The 20749-nt window shown below is 36.0% G+C and overlaps 1 protein-coding gene across 6 annotated transcripts in view; it reads right to left on the bottom strand.

Moving 5' to 3' along the window:
• Positions 1–20749, bottom strand: part of CEP162 (centrosomal protein 162) — a 68424-nt gene that overhangs the window by 31774 nt on the left and 15901 nt on the right. For all 6 annotated transcript variants that reach the window (XR_008508258.1, XM_054514151.1, XM_054514152.1 and 3 more), the window contains exons 6-25: positions 20519–20705; positions 19532–19581; positions 18211–18326; positions 17245–17275; positions 16748–16870; positions 15880–16071; positions 15630–15711; positions 14520–14784; positions 13055–13313; positions 11227–11369; positions 10200–10427; positions 9515–9649; positions 8517–8629; positions 7631–7736; positions 6716–6842; positions 5649–5812; positions 4122–4226; positions 2825–3049; positions 1053–1723; positions 100–241 (exon numbers count right to left, since the gene is read on the bottom strand). Coding sequence is in view for 5 of the 6 variants with exons in the window: in XM_054514151.1 (XP_054370126.1) it covers positions 100–241; positions 1053–1723; positions 2825–3049; positions 4122–4226; positions 5649–5812; positions 6716–6842; positions 7631–7736; positions 8517–8629; positions 9515–9649; positions 10200–10427; positions 11227–11369; positions 13055–13313; positions 14520–14784; positions 15630–15711; positions 15880–16071; positions 16748–16870; positions 17245–17275; positions 18211–18326; positions 19532–19581; positions 20519–20705 (3464 nt within the window). In the remaining variant the exon portion in view is untranslated. The remainder of the gene's footprint in view (positions 1–99; positions 242–1052; positions 1724–2824; positions 3050–4121; positions 4227–5648; positions 5813–6715; positions 6843–7630; positions 7737–8516; positions 8630–9514; positions 9650–10199; positions 10428–11226; positions 11370–13054; positions 13314–14519; positions 14785–15629; positions 15712–15879; positions 16072–16747; positions 16871–17244; positions 17276–18210; positions 18327–19531; positions 19582–20518; positions 20706–20749) is intronic.

Below are 20749 nucleotides of genomic sequence, written 5' to 3'. Positions count from 1 at the left end.
CAATAGGTCCTACTTTAAAGAAAGTACGTTTATAGTAATACAGAAAGAAATAACTATAAGATATATCTATAGCTAAGTAATGTATCTACTCTATCTTACCTCCTGTGCTGAAATTCTGTTCTTTAGTTCAGCTACTTTAGAAGTAGAATGTTCCTTTGCATGCTGGCAAACAATCTTCTCAACTTCCCTCTGGTGGGAGGCTTTCAGAGATGCAATGTATTCCGCTGTGTCTTCCTGCATCCTGAACAGAGCAAGAGAAAAGTGAGATGTAGTAAAGCAGATACAGACAGTTCTTCAAAAATGCAGCAGCTTCTCACTTGAACACACAAAATAACCAAACTGTTAAAGGCAGCATATCTTGTATATTTCATAACAAAACCTTGCAAGACAGGATCACCATTACTTCTATTGCTCTGAAAGGAGAAAAGGGTGGGAAACCTACTGTGGTGGATATGTGCATCATCTAATTAGAGGCAGTTAGGATACAAAAAATTCAGTCAATCATCTTTGTTGGTTCATCCTATTAAAACAGTGACAAGAGAGCACATGCTTTTTAATCATAATGCAGCTATCTTCTTTTAGATATCTATTTTAGAAAATAATGTGTTGTAATCTAAATTGCATGTCAATTTCTTCTACTTTGATTGTGAGGGGATGTAAGGGAGACTAGGTAAAGTATAAGGTTTCTACAGTTAGCTAATTCCACTGAAAGCACACTCCAGGTTTGAAGGAAAGAACATGGACCAAGTATTAATTCCATAAACACAAAGCATCTAAGATACAATGATTTACACTGAGACATTTTACTTAAAAGCATGAGAAATTGTAACATTAATAAAAGCATTAACATAGGTTTGCCTGTAGAAAGAACTGTGACAGTGCACTGCTTTAAAAAAAAACCCCAAAGTAACAAAAAAACCCCCAAAGCTAGAAATAGCACAAATGAAGGTATAAGCAACCTTCACACATGGCTGACATGTTAATATGCTACTTCAATCCTATGCTTGCCAACAATTTAAGGTGGTTTTTAAAGGAATATGTTGAGCATTTACCTTCGTATGTTGCTTTCAGAATAAGCCAGTGCTGCCTGAGACTTCACCCGCTGCTGGCTCATTTCCAGGGACAGTTTCTCCAGCTCCTCTTTCAGATGGGCATTTTCTTGTACAACTTCCGAGAGATGAGAATCAGAGAAGGTATGTGGTTGGTGTGTTTTGTCATCATTGAAAATGCTTAGACAGGCTTCAGTGTCGTTGGAATTCCTTCTATCTGTTGCTAAGGTATTCTTTTTCAAGACCTCTGTAGAGTTCCCATTAGTGTTTGCTTTATTTCTCAAATTATTATCAGACAACATCACCATCCTTTCTTTTTGAAGTTTCTCTACAGTTTTTGTGAGGTCTTGTATTTCTCTATTTTTGGTGACCAGTTCTTCATTTAATTTTAACAACCTGTCTTTTGTGCTACCTTGTTTCATCTTAGAGTCCACGGACTCTAAGTCTTTATTATCATTTTTACTTCTGAGTTTTAATTGGGAATTTTGACTTTTAAGATTTTCAATCTCTGTTTGGAGGTTTCCAACAGTGATCTGATGGGTCTTCTTTAGATTCTGAAGCTCCCGCTCAAGTTCTGCAGAAGTGGCTTTATCACCATTCAGTTTTGGTGTTTCATTCATAAATTCATAGGCAAGTAGTTGCTCAAGCTCTGCAAGTCTTTGTTCATACTGTATCTAGGAGGGGAGTAGAAAGTAGGGACAAAAAAGCAGTTTCGTAAGTGTACTGTTATTATTAGCCCTTCCTATTATTCTTTAAAGTTACTGCCCTTCTGAAGAAAGACTTCAGAAGACAAAATACAAATCAGGATTACTAACAAACTACTCAATCAATTCAGAAATTAGCAAGTGAAATAATTAAGTTTGCTGTAAAACAGAATTACTTGGAAAATTTACTACAAAAAATCTAATCACAATGGATGCACTAATTATGGGATAGACAATTATATTGACAAGAAAATATTTCATTTTTATGTAATTGAGTTCTCTTCAGACGCTACCAATGTTAATTTTGTCATTATGTACTTATGACATACTGGCAAACATTCATGTCACATGTTCAAAGTTGTATTTCACATTTTTCAAAACGTCCTAATTTTTAACAGAACAGATCTTTCTTTTTATGTGTTTCTAAGTATGAAGAAAGAAATATGAATTCAGAGAGAGACACAATCTTTCCTCCTAATAAGTTGAGGAAAACCTAACCTTCTTAATAGCTTGGATGGCCTTTGAGGAAAGTATGATGAGTGACTTGTGGAGAAAAGGTGGAACAACTGACCAATTCTTTCTTTTCTTGCTCATTAAGCACCTGTGCAGTTCACCGTTTTCCTTTAAGTAAAATTCCAGACTTCCATGTTTCCTAACACAAGTCTTTAGGCTCACTATCATGTAATTTTTGGACAGTATGTTTAGTGGTTCCCAATGTTCCCTGCAGAAATTCTCAGTCAGCAGAGCTCTGAAATCACAGACTTTGGTACAACAAGGAATTAGAGAAGCAGCTCTACTCTGACCCACAGGGTGAAAACTACTTACCTTAATTGTAAGAATTAAATTATTATGCCCTGAGAACATGTCCTCTTCATTTCAATACTACCCTAACAATTTCAATGCTATTTTTATTTATCTTAGGTGCTGAAGGTACTGAAATTCTGGTTCTGAATTCTTTGAATAATTTTTTTCCCTTGAATGTGGTCTCTGCCTTCAGTTTTAACCACTACCCTGTGTTACACTTAGTTGCCTTGTGACTGTTACTTGCAAAGTGGACTACTCAACTTTTACCTTTATTTTTTGAAACTGTTGTTCCATGGCACGAAGGCTTTTCTTAGCTTCATCATCTTTACCTTCAAGTTCAGTTTCTAATTTCTTTATTCTTCTCTCCAAAAATTCAACTGTGTTTGTTTTAGCTGAAAGATCATTCGTTTTCTCAGCAGCAGCAGCAGCAAAAATCAAAGCAGGCAAAGAATTTGGATACCTTCTTTTTAGAATTCCTTCCATTTCTCTGATCTATTAATAAGAAAATTAAGTCAAAGGTTAAAAATAATAAAGTTCTAATGAAAAGGGAACAAAAGTAAGTGACAGAGTGTTAACAAATTTAATTCCGTTAAGGCAGAAGAATGAAAACCGTAGATGCATATATTGAGAATTATTTTATATTCCTCCCATTCATGGTTTTGTTTACAGAAAAGCAAGACTCATTGTCTCTTACTGACTAACTTACACATGATCTTAAACAAATATTGCTCTGGTCTTCAGATTACCTTGTATCAATAGTCTAAAGAAAGTCAAAAAAAGGGATTTGAGAATGGCTTTTAATGCTGTGAATATGCTTTTTTTCCTGGATTTGCATTCACATTCTACTTTTCCAACTGTTAAGAATATTTCATAGCAATTTGGATACGTTGCAATATTTGGAATTATTGGAATTATTATTGGAATTATTCTCCCAATAACAGATTATATGTCTTTATTTTGTCATATGCAATCATGTAAAACTAACACTTTGCATGCAGCATTAATAACAAGTCCCTCTCTTATCTGTAGATAAGATATTCATATCAGAATTCTGCAAAGGCTCTTGCCCATGAGTTCCACATCCCTAAGCTAATGCAACTGCTAGCTCCTAAAATTCAGGAAGGCTCACTTCTACTTGATGTTTTTTTAGTAGAAACATGGATTTTAAGGTCTCCACTCCCCCAGTTTTCATGAATCTTGTATGAATCCAACAGAATTTAAACCCCTACTCTTGAGTCAACTTGGCTGAAATTCATCATACTGTTAAGGAATTACTGGATGTGGACAGGAGTTTTAGCAAGCTTTGGCTTTTGCCCTCTTTTAAAGAAACTCTGAACAGTTATTTTAAAAGACTTTAAAAGGGATACCAGCTTGTTGAATATAGTAGCTAGAAGACTTACTCATTCTAAGTAAATAATTGCTCTTGTGCTTATGAGTGTCTAATAACACAAGTTACTTTATCACAGAACTTCATGCTATGCTTTATCCTTATCAAGGCACTGGGGTTTTAAGAGACTTTATCTGAAACAAAGTTTAAATGAGAGAGAGTTCTTTTATTGCATACTTGTCGCTCAAGATCCTGAATTCTTTTAGCATCTGCTGCTCTGTCTCGCAAACGTTTCTTCTGTTGCACACACTGATCTCCTGCGTCAGCTCTGAGCTTCTCAACCTGTCCAATTTATGAGAAAACAAACTGAAACATATTCAGAGACATTGTCCTGTAGTACAAAAGCATTTCAAACACACATAGTACAATGGAAGTATGCTGCCATTTAAAAACTCATAATGGTAATTTCTGTACTAACTGATTCTTCAGACTCTAAACCTCCATGACAGCTTCCTTCTCCAAAGCAACTGAAACTAGATATGGAAATCTAAAAGAGAATTTCAGCTCTGGGACACTCTTGTCTTTATACCAGGAATACTGCTCCTTTCTTTCATACTACCAGTATACAGGCTTGATTAGTAAGCTGTCATATAAAGTGCTACAGTGCATTCCATGATTTCAGGATGAGTTTAGGAAATGGTTCGTGATTTGCAATGCTACACTATGTCATGAGATATAGAAGCAGCCAAAAGGAAATGTTAAGTTGTGCCTAAATAAAAGCTGAGTCCCAGCTGAGAATCAGGGCCTGGCGAACTCATGTTCCTGCATTCCTGTGATGCCTGGTCATGAGGACTTAAAGCTAAAATCTAAAATTGAATTTCCTACCTTTATTAGCCACTATGATCTCTGTACAAGGATATTATATCCTGGATATTTAAAAATATTCCTATCTTGAATTCTCTCCCAGATTGGTAATATTACCAAGTCATGCTAAGTCATGCTTTTATGCCAGCATTTTATAGTTTGACTGATTTGATTATTTCTATGAAGTCACAGCGTTAGGTACCAGAATTTTTAGACACCAGTCCAGCCCAGAGAAAATGCCAATAAAAATATTTTCTTTCACAGGAATGGTATCTTGAACAAAGGTTGATAGATATGGTGGTGTGTGTCCCTGGCTGCTCCTTCAGAAGCATTTCCTTTCATCTGTGATCTCTCTAATAAAAGATCATAAAAGATTCCAAGATCAGTTATATTTTAGCACTGGTAATTTTTTTTTTTTATTTTTAATGAATCCTAAGTCTATCGTACTTACAAGTAGACAATGCAAATCTCACCAGTATTCAAGATCCTTGTATTAGTTTTGTTTAGATTTCAAGTGTTTTGGGTTTCCCCCCCCCGCCACAGTAACCAGGGAGCTTTTCCTAAGAAATAATTTAGAACTGGTACTTAAGAGAAACAAAATGTGTTGCCTAAGTTACTATGGAGCATGAAGGAGGAAAAGAGAATGAGAAGAAGGGGGTTCCTGGTTGTTAACATAACAATATACTTCTTTCCCTTAGGTCAAGAAATTTGAAGGTTTTAGGGAAGCATGTTACTATTGTTCCCAGAAGCATCAGACCAAGATGTCCAATAGAACCAATCTAATATACCAAAAAAAAGGAATTATTATGAAGGAAATAAGTACATTACAGTCATCACTGGAAAAAAAAAACAAAAACAATTTTCAGTTCCAACTTCTTACATAAAGCTAGATATTATCACCTCTAGTCTTAGTTTCTCAATTTCTTCTCTTGCATCTCTAAGACGGGCTGCATCTTTATCCAGAAGATCTTGATTTTCTGCATACCACTGAAGTCTTTTTTTTAAATGAGTAATTTCCTGTTTGTACGATTCTTCCATGATTTTAAATTCATAAGACTTCTCACCTACAAGAATAAAACATTCTTAGAATTGTTTCATTAGTAATTATGTATTGAAGAAGTAATTAGTCAACACTGTCTTCCTCAGCAGATTTCATACATTTACCATTTTGACAACACTGTTACTGAAGTAGTTTTAAAACCAGATCCTAATTGGGATTTTAAAAGCACAGGTATTTGTAAAAACCCTTTTATTTTTCTCATACACAGCAGTACTCAATGGCTTACAGTTCCCTATAGAAAGTATTTAAGACTGAATTTCAGAGAGATCTGTTATTGATCATGCTCTAATAAACAGACCTTCATCATCAAGATGAATGACAACATAGAATATATGCCTTGATGTTCATTGATCATACTCCTGCCATTAGGGATCAAGCATTTTCAGAAGAGACATGGAGGTAAGTATTATTGCACTTAGCATTTGTGATGCCTGACACTGGAAATGGGAAAGTCCAATTTTGAGCCTACTCTCATTAATTCAAACTGGAAAAATCTCTGATAAGAATGCTGAAAAAAGTCCCAAGGAGTAAGTTATAGGTAAAAAATGGGGAAGAACTAAATAGGGGACTAAGATGTAACATAGTAAATCTTTTCTTATGAACAGAGTTGTCACATAATTGAAATATTTTTTTTTCCACATCCAGTGAAAGATTGGCAAGAAATCAAACTTAACAGGTCACAACAAAGAGTTTGGTTGGATACAGGAAGATACTTTCTAACAGAGTACCAAAAGTATTGCAGCATGTCCTTCACTGTATGCTTTTGTTAGAAGTTTAGACAGTATTTGTAAATGGTCTAGATGCATTTCACTAAGTAATACTTTAATAAGAAACAAGTTTTTGTTACATATTTATTTACTGAAATGCAAAGTAAGCAAAATTATTCAACAAAATAAAGGTGCTTTACTTGATGCAGATGCAATCTGGACTTTGGCTAAATCTCTCTCTTTCTTGGCTTGTACCAAGTCTACCTCAAGAGCTTGCTTATCTTGTTTTAGACGTCTTATCTCTTCTTGTAATTTAGCTTCTTCTTTCTAGATTTTAGAAAAAACAGTAAACCATGAAAAACTAAACACATAATATCAAACAAAACCCCTGAGCATGCTTTTTCATCACACAAAGATTAAATCACAACAGTTACATCCGACCACAGCAACAATAAGGTATTTTAATTTTGGTATTATTGTCAGGGCCCTGCAATAGAAGACCATGGGAAAACATAAACTTAAAAAAAAAAAAACCCAACCCAAATTTAAATTTAAAAAACCCCAAACTCCAGATTTTTTTAAGCCTTACTTAACTGTCACAGAAGTAGAAAATCTCTGCCTTTTGAAAGGGTCAGTAAAGAAAATGGCTTGACTTACTTCTGAGACTGAAGACTGTAGGATAAGTGGTCAAATGTATTGTTCAATAGTTCATCCTACTACATTCTACTTCTTGCCATTTTCTGCAGACAGTCTCTCTTTTTGCTACACATGAACACTAGCAAACTTTAAGACCAAGTAGGACAAAAGGTCTTTGTGCCAGAGCCACCTCTAGAGATGGAGCCCCCTTGGTCCTAGGTATGCACAGGTACAGCAAAAATCAGCTGGGGGGGCTGAGATTTTGGGAGCAGCCAGTAAACAGACCAAGTGTCTAGGCATGTACATGTAGGTATGTTACTGCTAGTGAGCTCCTATCCTGAACTGCTGAGCAGGCCACATCAGGCCTGTGTGCATTGGGCCACACGTGCTCCCTGTGTTTCCAGTGGTATTAGTTGTATTTCTGTGCTACATGCAAAGGCACTACACTCTGTTATCTTACAGGCTTGGTATATCCCTACCTGTGCTACTCGAAGCTCTGAAATCAATTCTGTGAAACTCGGATTTCTGCCTGGTTCAGAATCCTGCATGACTCGTGATTGGTTGTTAATCTTCTCTATCTTTTCTCTAAACAACAACAGAAAAGCAGTCATGCAATGTGATTCAGCATACTATCAGTGGCCACTGAAAAACAAACACAACCCCGTGCCCCCCAAACTGTAGCAAACAGTCAATCTGGGCAGGTTCAAAACAAGAAGAGAAACAAACATACACAATATTTATACACAAACAAATTCACTGTAAGGCCAAGTCTTCTCACCTCACATGAACTAGTTTATTTGGACTACACAAGGGAAGGAAATAAAAATCTACCCTGCATCAGTGGAACTCATTTACAGGCCTCTCCATAGCAAAGATCTGTAGATTAGGAGTACACACAATTGCTAGGTTGTTTTTCCTCATTACTAGCACAGGATGCAAATCTCACAGGACCTACAATGCAGGGAATAGAATTGTTTCTCCACTAGCAGAACCTCTTGTGCCCCCTGATTTACTGTGTATCTTACAACAGCATCAAAACACCTTAACAACATCAGCAGAGCCAAAATACCAGAACAAGTGCAGCATAATGTATTATGTATTTTGATATGAATAAGAACATTGAAATATTTCCCAAGTGGAAGTCTTCAGTCTTCCCAGAGGTTTGCAACACCATCAAGAAAACAAAGAATTAAGTGCCCATAATCAACACAAATCAATTCTCAAAAGAAGAAACAAGACCACAAACCTGAGAAACACTAGAAAACATGCACCTGATAGACTCTGCAATGGTTCTTCATTAAAAAAAAAAAAACAAAACAGCAGAAAATTCTAGAGATTTTAGGTCAGATATACAAATAAGCCTACCTTAACTGTATTAATTCAGACTTTAAGCACTGATTCTCCTTAAACATCTGTTCCTCATTTTTTTTGTTTTGGATTTGTAGCTCTTTCATTTGTTTGTATAACCTCTCATTTTCCTAAGTTGAGACAGACAAAGTTCAGAGATTACTGTTTTCTTCAGTTATAGAAGAATTTTCTATGAATCACATAGTTTACCTGCTGAAACAGTGGAAGAAAACACTGAATATTTAATTACTGAGCTTCTAAAATGGTTATCTACTTTCACTATCTACAATCTCATCCAAGTGTCTGCTCACTCTGCATGAAGGAGCTAAGACAGATCCTCTATAAACTACCCCAACTATATTCTGAAAACATGTTCAGGGGTGAGCGTTGATAGATCAGAGCTCAGCCTGCCCATGCTCTAGTCCTGGGGACACAAATCATCATTGTCTGGGATGCTCACAGCCATACTGGAAAGACATTGTGTTTATATCAAGGAATCATGCTGAGCATCAGCTGGAAGCTGGTTGAGCTACCCACTGGATTTTACAGCTGCAAGTATTCAAAAGGATTATTAAGCTCGAATTATCTATTTCTTCACTTGACTAAGTAATACAAATCAGTCATGCTATTAAGGCTACCTTGAAATCTGCTGCTCAGATCTTGAGAAAAACATTTTAAAAACCAAAATTTTTCAGATTTCAAATACTGATTTAAAGCACTAATTTTCAGCTACATTTGGGAAAAAGTTTGTGGTTCTTCATTGACCATAAAGTTCTCAACTGAAAAGTTACTGATTTTTACAATTTAGAACATTTACATGGATCTGTGGAAAAACTTAGTCCAAACTAGATGTATGAAAGACTATTTAAATCTGCAATATGTTTGCCTTTCACACACAAATTCCATCCCCTTTTTAGAAAACAAGATACCTGTTTTCAATAGAAAAGTAGTAACCATTAAACAATTTTGTTTCTCAAACTGGATAGAACAAAGTTCAACATGATAGGTGGTGTTACCTGTTGATAACCTTGAATAATGACCTCTTGATCTTCAATCTCTTTTTGTATTTGGGCCAGTTTTTCCTCAGTTATAGGAATTGTTGCTGCATGGGTCCACCTCTTTTCTTGGGTAATCTCTTCCATACTTCTTAGCTTTCAGAAGAAGACACACAAATAATAAGAAAGTTTTGTTAGCAACATGGACTTTTCTACAAGATCGTGGTCTCTTCATTATGGTATCAGAGCAGACCAACAAGTGGCTCTAACTGGAGTTTTACAGAAGCATTATGAAAGAGAGAAAAGGTATAAAATGTTTGGGAAAAGCAAGAAGTTTCTGTTCTTATGTTTCTAGACAGGAGGGTATGTAATGATGCAGGGAGTTATTCTCAACAAGGGTATAGTGGAATAAATCTGGGAATATTTCATACAAGTGGTATCTGTGGGAGTGAATCAAATCTTTGCAAAAACTTGCAGCAAGACTCTCAAAATAGCAAAGTAAGGGAACTCAGGATAACGTGGTTTATCTCCAGGAAAAAAAACCTCATGTCTTACAGGCAATAAATATAACAGCAGGTATGCATTACAGGGTGTCTGTGTAAATTTGGATTTTCTCCTCATCAACACCTCATCTAAACATTGATTCAATTTTCAGAAGCAATGTTTCTTCTCTTCTATAGGCACAGGATACAAGATGATAAAGTACCTTACTCTGAAGAACATAGTTTTCCTGACCCAGATGGGAGAGCTCCTTTTCATGCTGTGTTTTCAGTTCCACTACCTTGGCCTCCATCTCCTTCTCTTTTTGTGAAAGCTTGCTGGCCAGCTGCTGAATCAAATCCCGAGCTCTGTTCAGGTCCTCCTCTGCTGTTTGTAGTCGTTTTAACAAATACAGCTCTCTATCACAGCTTTTGAAAGGGGAAAATGCTAAGTCCTAGGGCAGACAATTCAGGGAAACATTACACTGAGTTGATTGTTTACCAGAACTCTGCTTATCAGCTTTATTTAACTGGTTTGTCTAGCTCTCAGCAACAACACAAGGCACTTGAAAAAACAACCCAAAATACAACCCCCCCAACACTTTAATAGCAAAACATCCTATATTCATTTTAATGAGTGACCTCATTTGCAAAATATATATGAGGAAAAGAAGACAAAAAAATCCAAAAAGAAACTAATACATCTCATATGACAGCCACTATATTGCTACCATAATTATAATTATGCATCATCTTACTTTTAGAAAAGCAGCAATGCTTTAGGTATTCAATGAATAGCTTTTTTATGCAGTTGACAAGGGAGAAGGAAAAATCATTACGGTACTGTAAATTCAGTCAACTTGGAGAAGTCAGAAGGTACTATTAAATATTTAATGCAATGCAAATAAGAAAAATCCCTGAACAGTAGTACTGTTTAAATATTCATAGGAGAATATTATAAGTAGAAGTTATATTTAACCTTCTTCTACAATGAAATAGTAATTTTTATAATTTAATAAGCGACTTTACTTATATAGACCCACCAAAGCAACAGCACTATCCAAGCAACTGAAAAGCAGTAAAATTATATTTGCATATTTTAAAAGTAAAAAGTAGTATTTGACAAAAGGGAAGTCTTCATTCACTATTTCAGTATTTGCCAACCTTGTGATAATTGTTAAAAGCCTTGAAAAAATAGGCTTGCAAACCAAGTTGTACATGCTATAATTAGGAGCAACACTGGTTATTACTCACATGATGATATTGCCTGTTATAATCCTCAGCCTGGTGTCCAAGATTACTAACAACTGATTGGCCAGACAAAACTCTGTTAATACTTCCCTCCAAAGTTGGTTCATTTGCTGCAGATCTTATTATCCTAGTAGCAAATAAGGCTTCTTCATTTAGGCAGAAAATAAAATAGAACAAATTATATTCAGAATTTTATGTCCTTTAAAAAAGTATGTATTCATGTGATCCAACCTTTAGGTATATAAATTATTCTACAACCTGAATTTTGACTGAAATATAGAAAGTTGAGAACAATGATATACTATGGAAAAGTTGGAGGGTTTTTATTTTTTTTTAAAGTAAGGAACTGATGACAAGATAAACAAAACCCAAGAGAACAACTGAAACAAGCAGCTGGATAATAAATCCTTCACAAAACAAGGTTACCCTCACTCCTCCACTTTAGAAGCAGCCAGTTATCCAAGTATACAAAAACACAAAATATTTCAAGCTATGGGAAAGATAAGACACAGCAATTTTCAAAATAGACTTTGGATTGCAGACAGTACAGAAAGAAATGCAACATTTATTTGATGCATCAAATAACAACTTGACTGGAGTAAGAAATCAGGAAAGATCCCTCTAGAGTCACTAACATACATGGAACTGTTCACATCTCAGCCTTCTGACAGTAACTACAACTGCCATTTCAACTGCTCCTGCTTAGGAATGTTACACCTGAATAAAAACCCCACCAGACAATGATTCTCTTCCAAATCTCATGCCTTTTTAGTGTCACACACCCCTCAGAAAGGTGCTCCCTTAGCACTGATGACTTGGCAATTTCTTGATTCAATGTTATTCTCCTCCTAGCTATAGAAGAGGCCCCTGCAGAATGCAGCCAGGTGAGATTACTTTTCTGAATCACATAAAATTGAACTATCATGAACAGTTATAGCCAGAGAGGGAAGAGCAAGTGTGAATGAAGCCTGTAGTCTTATTTTCTCAATACTTGTCATTCACTTTACCACCTTCACCAGGCTGTAAAACCTCTTCCTCAGGGAGAGACACATCAATGTACTGAGGAATTGAGGTCCTCCAGTTCAACAGCTGCCACTGAAGCACCTCCCTAAGACAGCTGAATAATCCTAAACTGCTTTTCCTGACACTACCTGCAGGGCTTTTAAAAGCACTGCATGCTAGAAGTGCATTAAGCCTGGGTACCTGTAGTGTTACTTGCTCATGGCTCAGGGATAGCAAACATTGTCTGAATTAAGCTGAATAAGCTTAAGATGAATTATCTTATGAAACTCTTTGGGCTTCACCCCAAAATAAAAAGTTTCCTTGCAACCCAGCTTTCACAGGATTACATTGGTATTCTCCTTTCCATAGTGTTTCCAAGAGACATGAAGAGAAAATAGGACTTCCTTTTTAGTACTTCTTTTGTACTCTAGGAAAGCCAAGATCAAAAGAAGCTGTGAACAGGAATTCAGCTTCAAACATACAAGTTAGTGAGTCAGCAAATCTTTTCATTTACTGTAATGAAAAATGTCAACTTATAGATATTAATTTTTGAACACCAGCTTTTTTTACTCTTTTGGTCTCGCTGGTGAACAATAGATAAGTCTCAAACATAGTGGTGGTAAATGTGAGTGGAGATGAAGCAAGACTAAAAAGATTCATATAAAAGTCTCTCTCACAGCTATTTTATGCTAATACAGAAAAAAATCAGTACTTAACTGCATTTGAGTTTAGATATCTCTACATTTGGGTTTTTTTTAATGTGAAGCATAAAAAGCAAATCTCTCTGGCTCTTAAACTCAGAATTAAAACTCTCAAAACTTACAATTACCTTTAGATTTTGCTCTATCTGCAGGACTTCTGGCTTTCATACAAGTCTTTTTGAAAGTTTCTTTTGGTGTTTTCTTTTCACTGACTGGAAAAGACTGCTTTGAAAGTAAACTGGGCTTCCCATAGCCAGAACTTCTAACCATTCCATGAGGACCATGTGAAGGTTTCTTTTTATGTACAGGTGCTGGACTTCTAATATTCTTTGGTTTGGTTGACATTGGTTCTGATCTTTCATTCTTCAAGGAACAAGACTGAAGAGCCTGTGACAGAACGCATTGGTTTAAAGCAAGTTTTAGGCTCTGCTGTAGGGGTAGCATTCACCAGTGAAAACACAGAACCAGTTGCCAAAATTACAAAATAAGACTCAGGGTGATGGCAAGCATTGTTTTTAAACAAATTATGGCAAGCATTTTTTTAAACAAATTAGTAGTAAGTAATTTTGCAGAATTGTACTACTTCAGAACTGCACAAAGGCAAGTACTTTGTACTTCCTCTATTTAATTGATCTGGGAAAATGTATTTTTATTTTAATTGTACTGTACATTACAGGGTCTTTTGCTTACCAAATAAGGTAGGACACGACTAAAGGCTAATAAACACAGGGGATATAGAAACCCAGCCATGAATAAAGGAACAGTGGGAGGCAGGGGAACTCTGCTAAACTTGATCATCAAAAACAAAGCACACAACTCCCAAGACCAACAGACGAAAAAGTTTAGCCTGTTTGCTCTAAAGAGCAATCCACCAGGATAAATCAGCCAAACCTCTGTCCCTACAATGCCTTGCACACACAAAAGATGACTGCCTAAAGGAACGTGAAGCTAATATAGGGGAGGCAAGGAGAAAATAATTTGGGGATGCAAGGAGAAGATTTGGGATTAGATAAATCTTGTACTGGGATGTCTGAGATGATTGTAAGAATATGCAAAATTTACAGGATCTCTAGGGAAAGAACAAAATAGAAGTAAGAAACAAGTCTGGGAAATAGAGGAAAAAAACAGATTAAAAAAGCTGGTGACATGACCAGGTTGCTGGGCAGCACACTTGTCTGACTCAGCTGCACACTGACCATTGCAGCCCCTCCTATATTCTTACTGAACTGCATTTCTAATTGTTCTCTCTGTACAAATGCTCCCTGTTCTGAGCCTATTGTGCATTTACACGTGTCCCTCCAATGCTCACATGCTCAGAGACATCACTGTCTTGAGCTGGAGATATGGCATTGCAGCAGCCTTCCACATGTTGGGCTGGGACAAGAAGAATCCCACTAGACCCAATGTACACTGGATTTGGTGACCTCTAACAGTAGCAATGGCAACATGAGAATTTCAAGAAAAACAAACACATCAATTTTTCAAATCTCTCAATTTCTTAACATCAGAGCATAATCAAGTGACAGGCAGTCTAAAAATACATACCTTTTAAAATTACTTCCATCTAACAAAAATCTGGTTGGTAATACTTACTTTTTTAGTTTTGCTTCCTTGTGAAAGCAGAGAGTTTTGTCCTATTTTTTCTCTTAGTAGATCAGGCTGCACTTTACTGGTCTGAATTTCTTTCTCAGTCATCCTCTGAAAGGTATCATCATTCATACTTGTCTGTAGAAAGATGCTTTCTTCTCTGTTAAACTTTTCAACTAAGTTTTTCTCCCAAGATGTATTATTCTGGGGGTCTTCAAAGGGTGAGTGGCTAATGAGGTCATTGTCTGTGCTGCCTACCAGTTTCACAGGACTACAAGAAAAAAAGAAGTCATATATAATAAGACTTTTGCCTTTTGCTTTTCTATCGCTCTGGAAAAAGCAGGACATTTTTTCTTTACGTATCAGCTGTAAAAACTGCCTGAATTTCAAAGAGCTACTAAGTCTCTTTTAAAACTCATCTTGCAGACTTAGTCACACAGATTTGCTCCTGTGCTGTGTAAAAAGAGCTGCTTCTCAGCAGCAGCTGTTTTTGTAGAGGTAGCAAAATTGGCTACAAGATAAACACCTGTAAGCCTGCAATTAACACTAATTAAAAAATGAGCAGTATTTCTGCTGAGTGCAGCTACATAAGATCCCTGAATTCATCTGCTAAGTATAAGCTGTATTTCTGACAGTTGCAAGGCCTGTGCTGTCTGCTCTAGACAGAACAGTTGCAGTAAATAAGGGGGAGGTATGGAGCATAGGTTAGTAAGACTCACAACAGTGAGTCTTCATCTTTGAATTTAAGATTTGGGAGTTTGGAGAGCTAGGACAGGTTGTGAGCTGAAATCCTTGTATGGGGAAGGGGAAAGAGCAGAAGACTGGGAAGGTAGAGATCCTAGCTGTGAGAGTGATGAACACTCCTCCAAATGATTTGACAAACATTGCTGCTTATTACCTGAAGTAAGTATGGGAATCCCTAGTCTAAACCTATTAACACTGTATAATTCATTTAACAGTTCACAGCAAATGCCATAATGCCAGTGCAGGATGTAACAAAATTTCAGTATTTAATTAGAGAAAGATACAGATAAGTTATTTAGTGAGCTGTTTTTCACAAATTGTTAGCAGCTTTAGATTGCTGCAAGTATTTAAAATGCATCTTGTAATAAATACCGTTCAAGGTCCACATCAAAATTTCTAGTATTATACATGTGTCCTGTAATTGTTTTCATCAATTCTTCCACAGTAGGTAAATCTAAAAAATGAGAAATAAATATAAAACAAATTAAAAAACCACCTAGGAAAAAAATATTTGTTACAAGGACAACATTAAAAAATGTTTCATAAATGGACTATTATAGATATTACTAGTTCACTCATTTTACAAGCTTGTACAATACACGCCTTCCTTTGAGCTATTTACCTGAATCAACAGTTGACATGTTTTTTGCACAGATATCATTATTTTGTGCAATGCTTTGCCCTATGCCTTCTGAGACTGCCACTGCAGAATTGTGCAGTTTTTGCTCGCCAGTGTCCCCCAGAGACTGATCAATGTGATGATACGCCTGGTATAGCGCTTCCATGTCACTGGTGGCTTGTCCATAGGAAGTACCTGAGAAAAAAGCAGCCTTGTAAGAGGCACTACTGGATTTTCTGTTTTGGGAAACACCCCACTGGAGCCTGTGTTTCAGTTACTAGCTTGGTCTATTATGTGGGGAAAAACAGTGATATCATGCGCATTAAAAGATAATTTTAAATCTCGTTTTTCCTATAAAAGAAACAGTTGCCAAGTTATTTAGTGCCTACTAAATTATCTCATCTACAGTTTGCATTCCTCTCCCTCATTCTCCCCCATCTCAATATTTTAACACTACCAAAATTAACATGTTAAATGACTATTTGAACAGGTGCCATCACAGCCATAATCTGGATACTAGTGGCCTGTACTGTTTGTGAAGTTTGATAAGAGAATGTATTTAATAATTCAGTTCAATGCTGTCTAAGAAGAATTTTAGATATGAGACATAACCAGAAGAGATGGTATTTAAACATAAAATTGCAGCATCAAAAACTACTTTGCAACAACCAAGTGTTTGGCAGAAACATCATTATTTCCTCCTGCTTTCAAGATTTGTTGGCAAAAGCCAAGGGCTCCATGTTTCCCAGTAATCTAAGAACAAGTGAAGACATTGGAGTCATCTATTTTAACAAAGGAAGATTTTAGGTTTTGAGTTTTGTTGTGTGGTGGGTTTTCTTTGTTTTTTTTCTTTTTCTAAAGCACCCCTTACCTGCTTCATTCATTTCAACTGCACTGACTTCTTCAGGCTGATCATGTTCACCTGGAGCTACATCCGATGCTTCAATGGCCTTCTGAAGCTCTACAGCAGAATCTTGTGAATCAAGCAATACAACTAAGAAGATAAATGTTAAAGAAAACAAAAATTCTCTTATTTATACTTCATCACACTGGAATTAGAAGTATATCAGAGCTTGATGTCTTAAGTACACAAAAAATACTATGTAGATTATTTTATTGCCATTAGTGGAAAACCAATGAACTCTGATTACAAGTCCGAGTTCTGAGTAGGTGTAATAAATATAAAAATACATTGATGATCACCTTGAAGTGTTAATATGTAGATTATTTTTAACTATTTAAATTCAATGTATTTTCAGTAGAACACAATAAAATAAGGTGAAAAATATCAAAATAGTAAAAATCAAGTAAGCAAGTTTCAAAAAGTTCCATTTAATCTTCTTCCACTGAACAAAGTTTATATTTTACCTTTAGCCAGCATGCCAGTGTTTGCTTCTTCCTAACAAAAACAAACAAACAAACAATTACTTTTTGAATATCAGGAAAAAAAAATTGGACAAACTTTAGAAGTTGGTCCAATACCTAAAAACAGTTTTTAGAACTTAGAACTAACCAGTTATTCATTCTTCAAGAATAGGCACCTCTCTCAAAAATCCTCCTTAGGATGCCATAAAGTTCTCAAAGTGCTGTACTCTATAAACCTTTTCACAAGTGAATAGAAATTAAATGCTCCTCTGCATATTCCTGGTTCTCTTTTATTGTAATTTGAAAAACAAAAGTTAAGGAGCAGTAAGGACATTATTTACAGCTCCATTCTAACTTTTCAAACATTTACTAGAAATACCACTCTAATAAATTTATTTAAAAAGAACAAAAAAACCAAATAAGTTTACCTAGTGAAAATGAATACATGATGCTCTGTAGACTTCTTTTGAAAAAAAACCCAAATCTGAATGTGTGCTCCAGGGATGCAGCCACGTGTTCCAACCACGTGTGCTACACATGAGAAGACCTGAGCAAGCCAGTGGACAGCAGTGCCCTCACAGCTCATACAGTGAAGATTTTTGGGTCCTCTGTCCAAAGGGCTTCTCTGCACAGAATTAATTCCAGTAGTTTGTGTCACTTGCACCTCAAAAGGTCTAAGAGAATAATCACTACCCATCCTGAGGCTGAGTTTCCACCTGAGCTCATCATTTGTGCACTTCCATCCTCATTTCTTAACTCAAAGGGGAGTAAGCAGGAAACCCTGTGAAGAACTTAACCCCTTCTATGATCTAGCACAGGGAAGTGCATATCCTTAATAGAAAGATATAGTCTGAGAACCACTATATTCTTTCAGACAGGATGTATCATATAAAGATTTACTATATTTAGTTACATATTGCAGAGCTTTTAAAATTCCTGCAAGTAACAGAAACATTCAGCAAGCTATACCTGTTCTTGAGGACTTAAATCAGCTTCTGACATGATGTTTTGATTCACCTGATCTCCCTCAGTTTTAAGGGTAGGTTTAGTATCTGTTTCTTCTTCAAAATCTTCACTGTAGCTACCTAAAAGAGTAAAACTAAATGTCAAACAGAATGAATACTCAAGGAAGATAAAGCACTAAGAGACAGCTATTTCCTCTTCCCCAGTGCCTCGTGTAAGAACAGCTACTGCTAATGTTACTCCTTTTACAAAGGCAACAGAAAGTTTCCAAAACTGAGTGTGGTACTAAAACTACAGTGAAAGTCACACATAATATCTCTAAATTCAAAGGAAGCTTGCCTTGTGATCAGATATGCTTTGTCTCCTCAAGGTGTACTTGAACTGACCCCTTTTATTCAATTACTCTCTCTCACTTAGGGGTGCAATGATGCAATTCCAACCCTGTAGATAAAGTACTCTGTACATTCACTTACACAGTTTTGAGGCTCAGAATCTGTAATTTGGCTTCTTATGACCTGCTCTGGTGGGCCAAAAGCCACTCTCAAGAGTAAGCACTATTTAAACCCAAGTGTGTCAGAGAATGAACTTTACAAGCAAGCCAAAGGCTTTTCCTTCAGTTACTTAGATCCTTTCACAAGTTTCAGTTCTCTTTTGCTGTATCTCTCCCACTCAGCTCCTGTGGTTAACAGGCTCCAGTGTCTGCATTATCTATAACACTTAAACCTAGAACCCTTGCAAAACCCTGGATCATAATGTGTTCTTTATGTGTTTATGGTTTACAAATACATCCTCCTTATGCTTGGGAAATTCAATCCTGACAACAGGACCTCTCAAAATTTCAGCTGAATATATAAATTTTAAAATACAATCCATTAAATTACATGAATACACACTATCATATGACAGCAATGAAGCATAAAATAAAGAGACATGACAAATGAAAGACAAATAAGCAAGAAATGTAGCATGAAAATTTTGAGGGGAAATCAGATAAGAGTAATACTGCAGATTACAGAGATTAAACTCAGGTATGAGAAGATGGCACAAAAATGCAGATGACAGTTAAGACACTGGAGTAAATCAAATTTTGACATCAGAGGTTTTTTTTTTCCATTCATGAATGATGCAGGATTTTTACTACTTTTTTCTCCCTTTTTTTTGTCTTTTGGTTTACAAGAGATTAAAAATCCACTTAAGAAAAGAAAAAGCACAGAAGCAAAAGTAAACCCCTTAACACCTCTGTATGAATAACAGCTGCACAGTCATAATGCAACAGCAGCCTAAAAGGCTGATGTAAGAACTACAGGTAAAAAAAAGATTGTATTACCAGATTTCTCTTCATGTGCAGGTTCTTCTTCTTTTTCAGCATTTTCATTTCTGAGAAATAAAATGAAAATTCTACTCTCTTTTTGGACAGCAAATAAACATACTTTTTTTTTCTTGGAACTCTACACTCTGATACTTCTTACAATTAGTAATAAAAGAAAAAATTGTAATTTGTCCAACAAATCAAATCAAAGGTAAGAAAAGTTGTAAAAGTGTCAGCAATTATTAAAGTATTTCCCAGCTAAAATTCTCAATCTAATTCTTAAAACCACTCCCTTTCTGCATTCTCTTCAACATCTACATTAACTTCTCAAAAAATATTTTTATCATCAAGGTTTGCTTCCTGTTCTGACCCTGTCATTCTGGATTAACAAAATAATTTTAAAAACACCCACCTCTCCTTTCTTTCCCCTTTTCCCATAAAACAGAAGTTTTGCCCGTATCTAAAGCTCTCCAGAATTCTGCTCCTCCAACTGTTTTCACATCAGAAGCTGCCACTGAACTCAGCATTTTCACCAAGAGCAGCCCAAACTTCCCCTTCATCCATTCCTCTCACAGATGCTGGAACTTATTTTCATGTAACTGATTATAAATGGGTTGCCCTAGTCTGTGAAGATTAAGTATCTTTCCTCTAGATTCATTTGTAATATCATGTCTAAAGTGACACAGAATGCTTCCTGATCTATTTCCTTGTTATTATCGTTGTTACCTCTTCATTTAGTTACTCCTTACAATTATGAATGTTGTTACTACTGAGTTATGCACCAGACTGTGGAGCTACATCCAGTCATCACTAACTCATGCTCTCACTTTTATGTATTAAGCTCATTTCTTTCCTTGTCTTCAAGAAAAAAAGCCAGACCACAATATACAAACAAAAAACTGTCTGAAATTATATACAGGATACATCCAACAAGATCTCAGTGGTGATACCAAATCCACACGTGCCCACTACTACAGTCCACAACCTTTCTTCCCTCTAAATTACCGTACAAATGGTGCTAGTACGACAGAATCATTGGAATCCAGCTCTTTATTTAATCTTGAATAATCAAGAGTAGAGGAAGCTTCTCGTTCAAGCTTGGCAAAGAAGATCTCTTTTTCTTCTTGTTCTTCCAAGGTATCCAATCCAACTCCTACGATGCTTTGATTTGGCCCAGAAGCTAAAACTGAATCTAAATTTCAGCGAAGAAAATAAAATGTGTCTGTGCTCTATGTC

Source organism: Molothrus ater, chromosome 3 (genome assembly GCF_012460135.2).
Source record: "Molothrus ater isolate BHLD 08-10-18 breed brown headed cowbird chromosome 3, BPBGC_Mater_1.1, whole genome shotgun sequence".
NCBI lineage: Eukaryota > Metazoa > Chordata > Aves > Passeriformes > Icteridae > Molothrus > Molothrus ater.
This window is presented reverse-complemented; position numbering and strand designations above follow the sequence as displayed.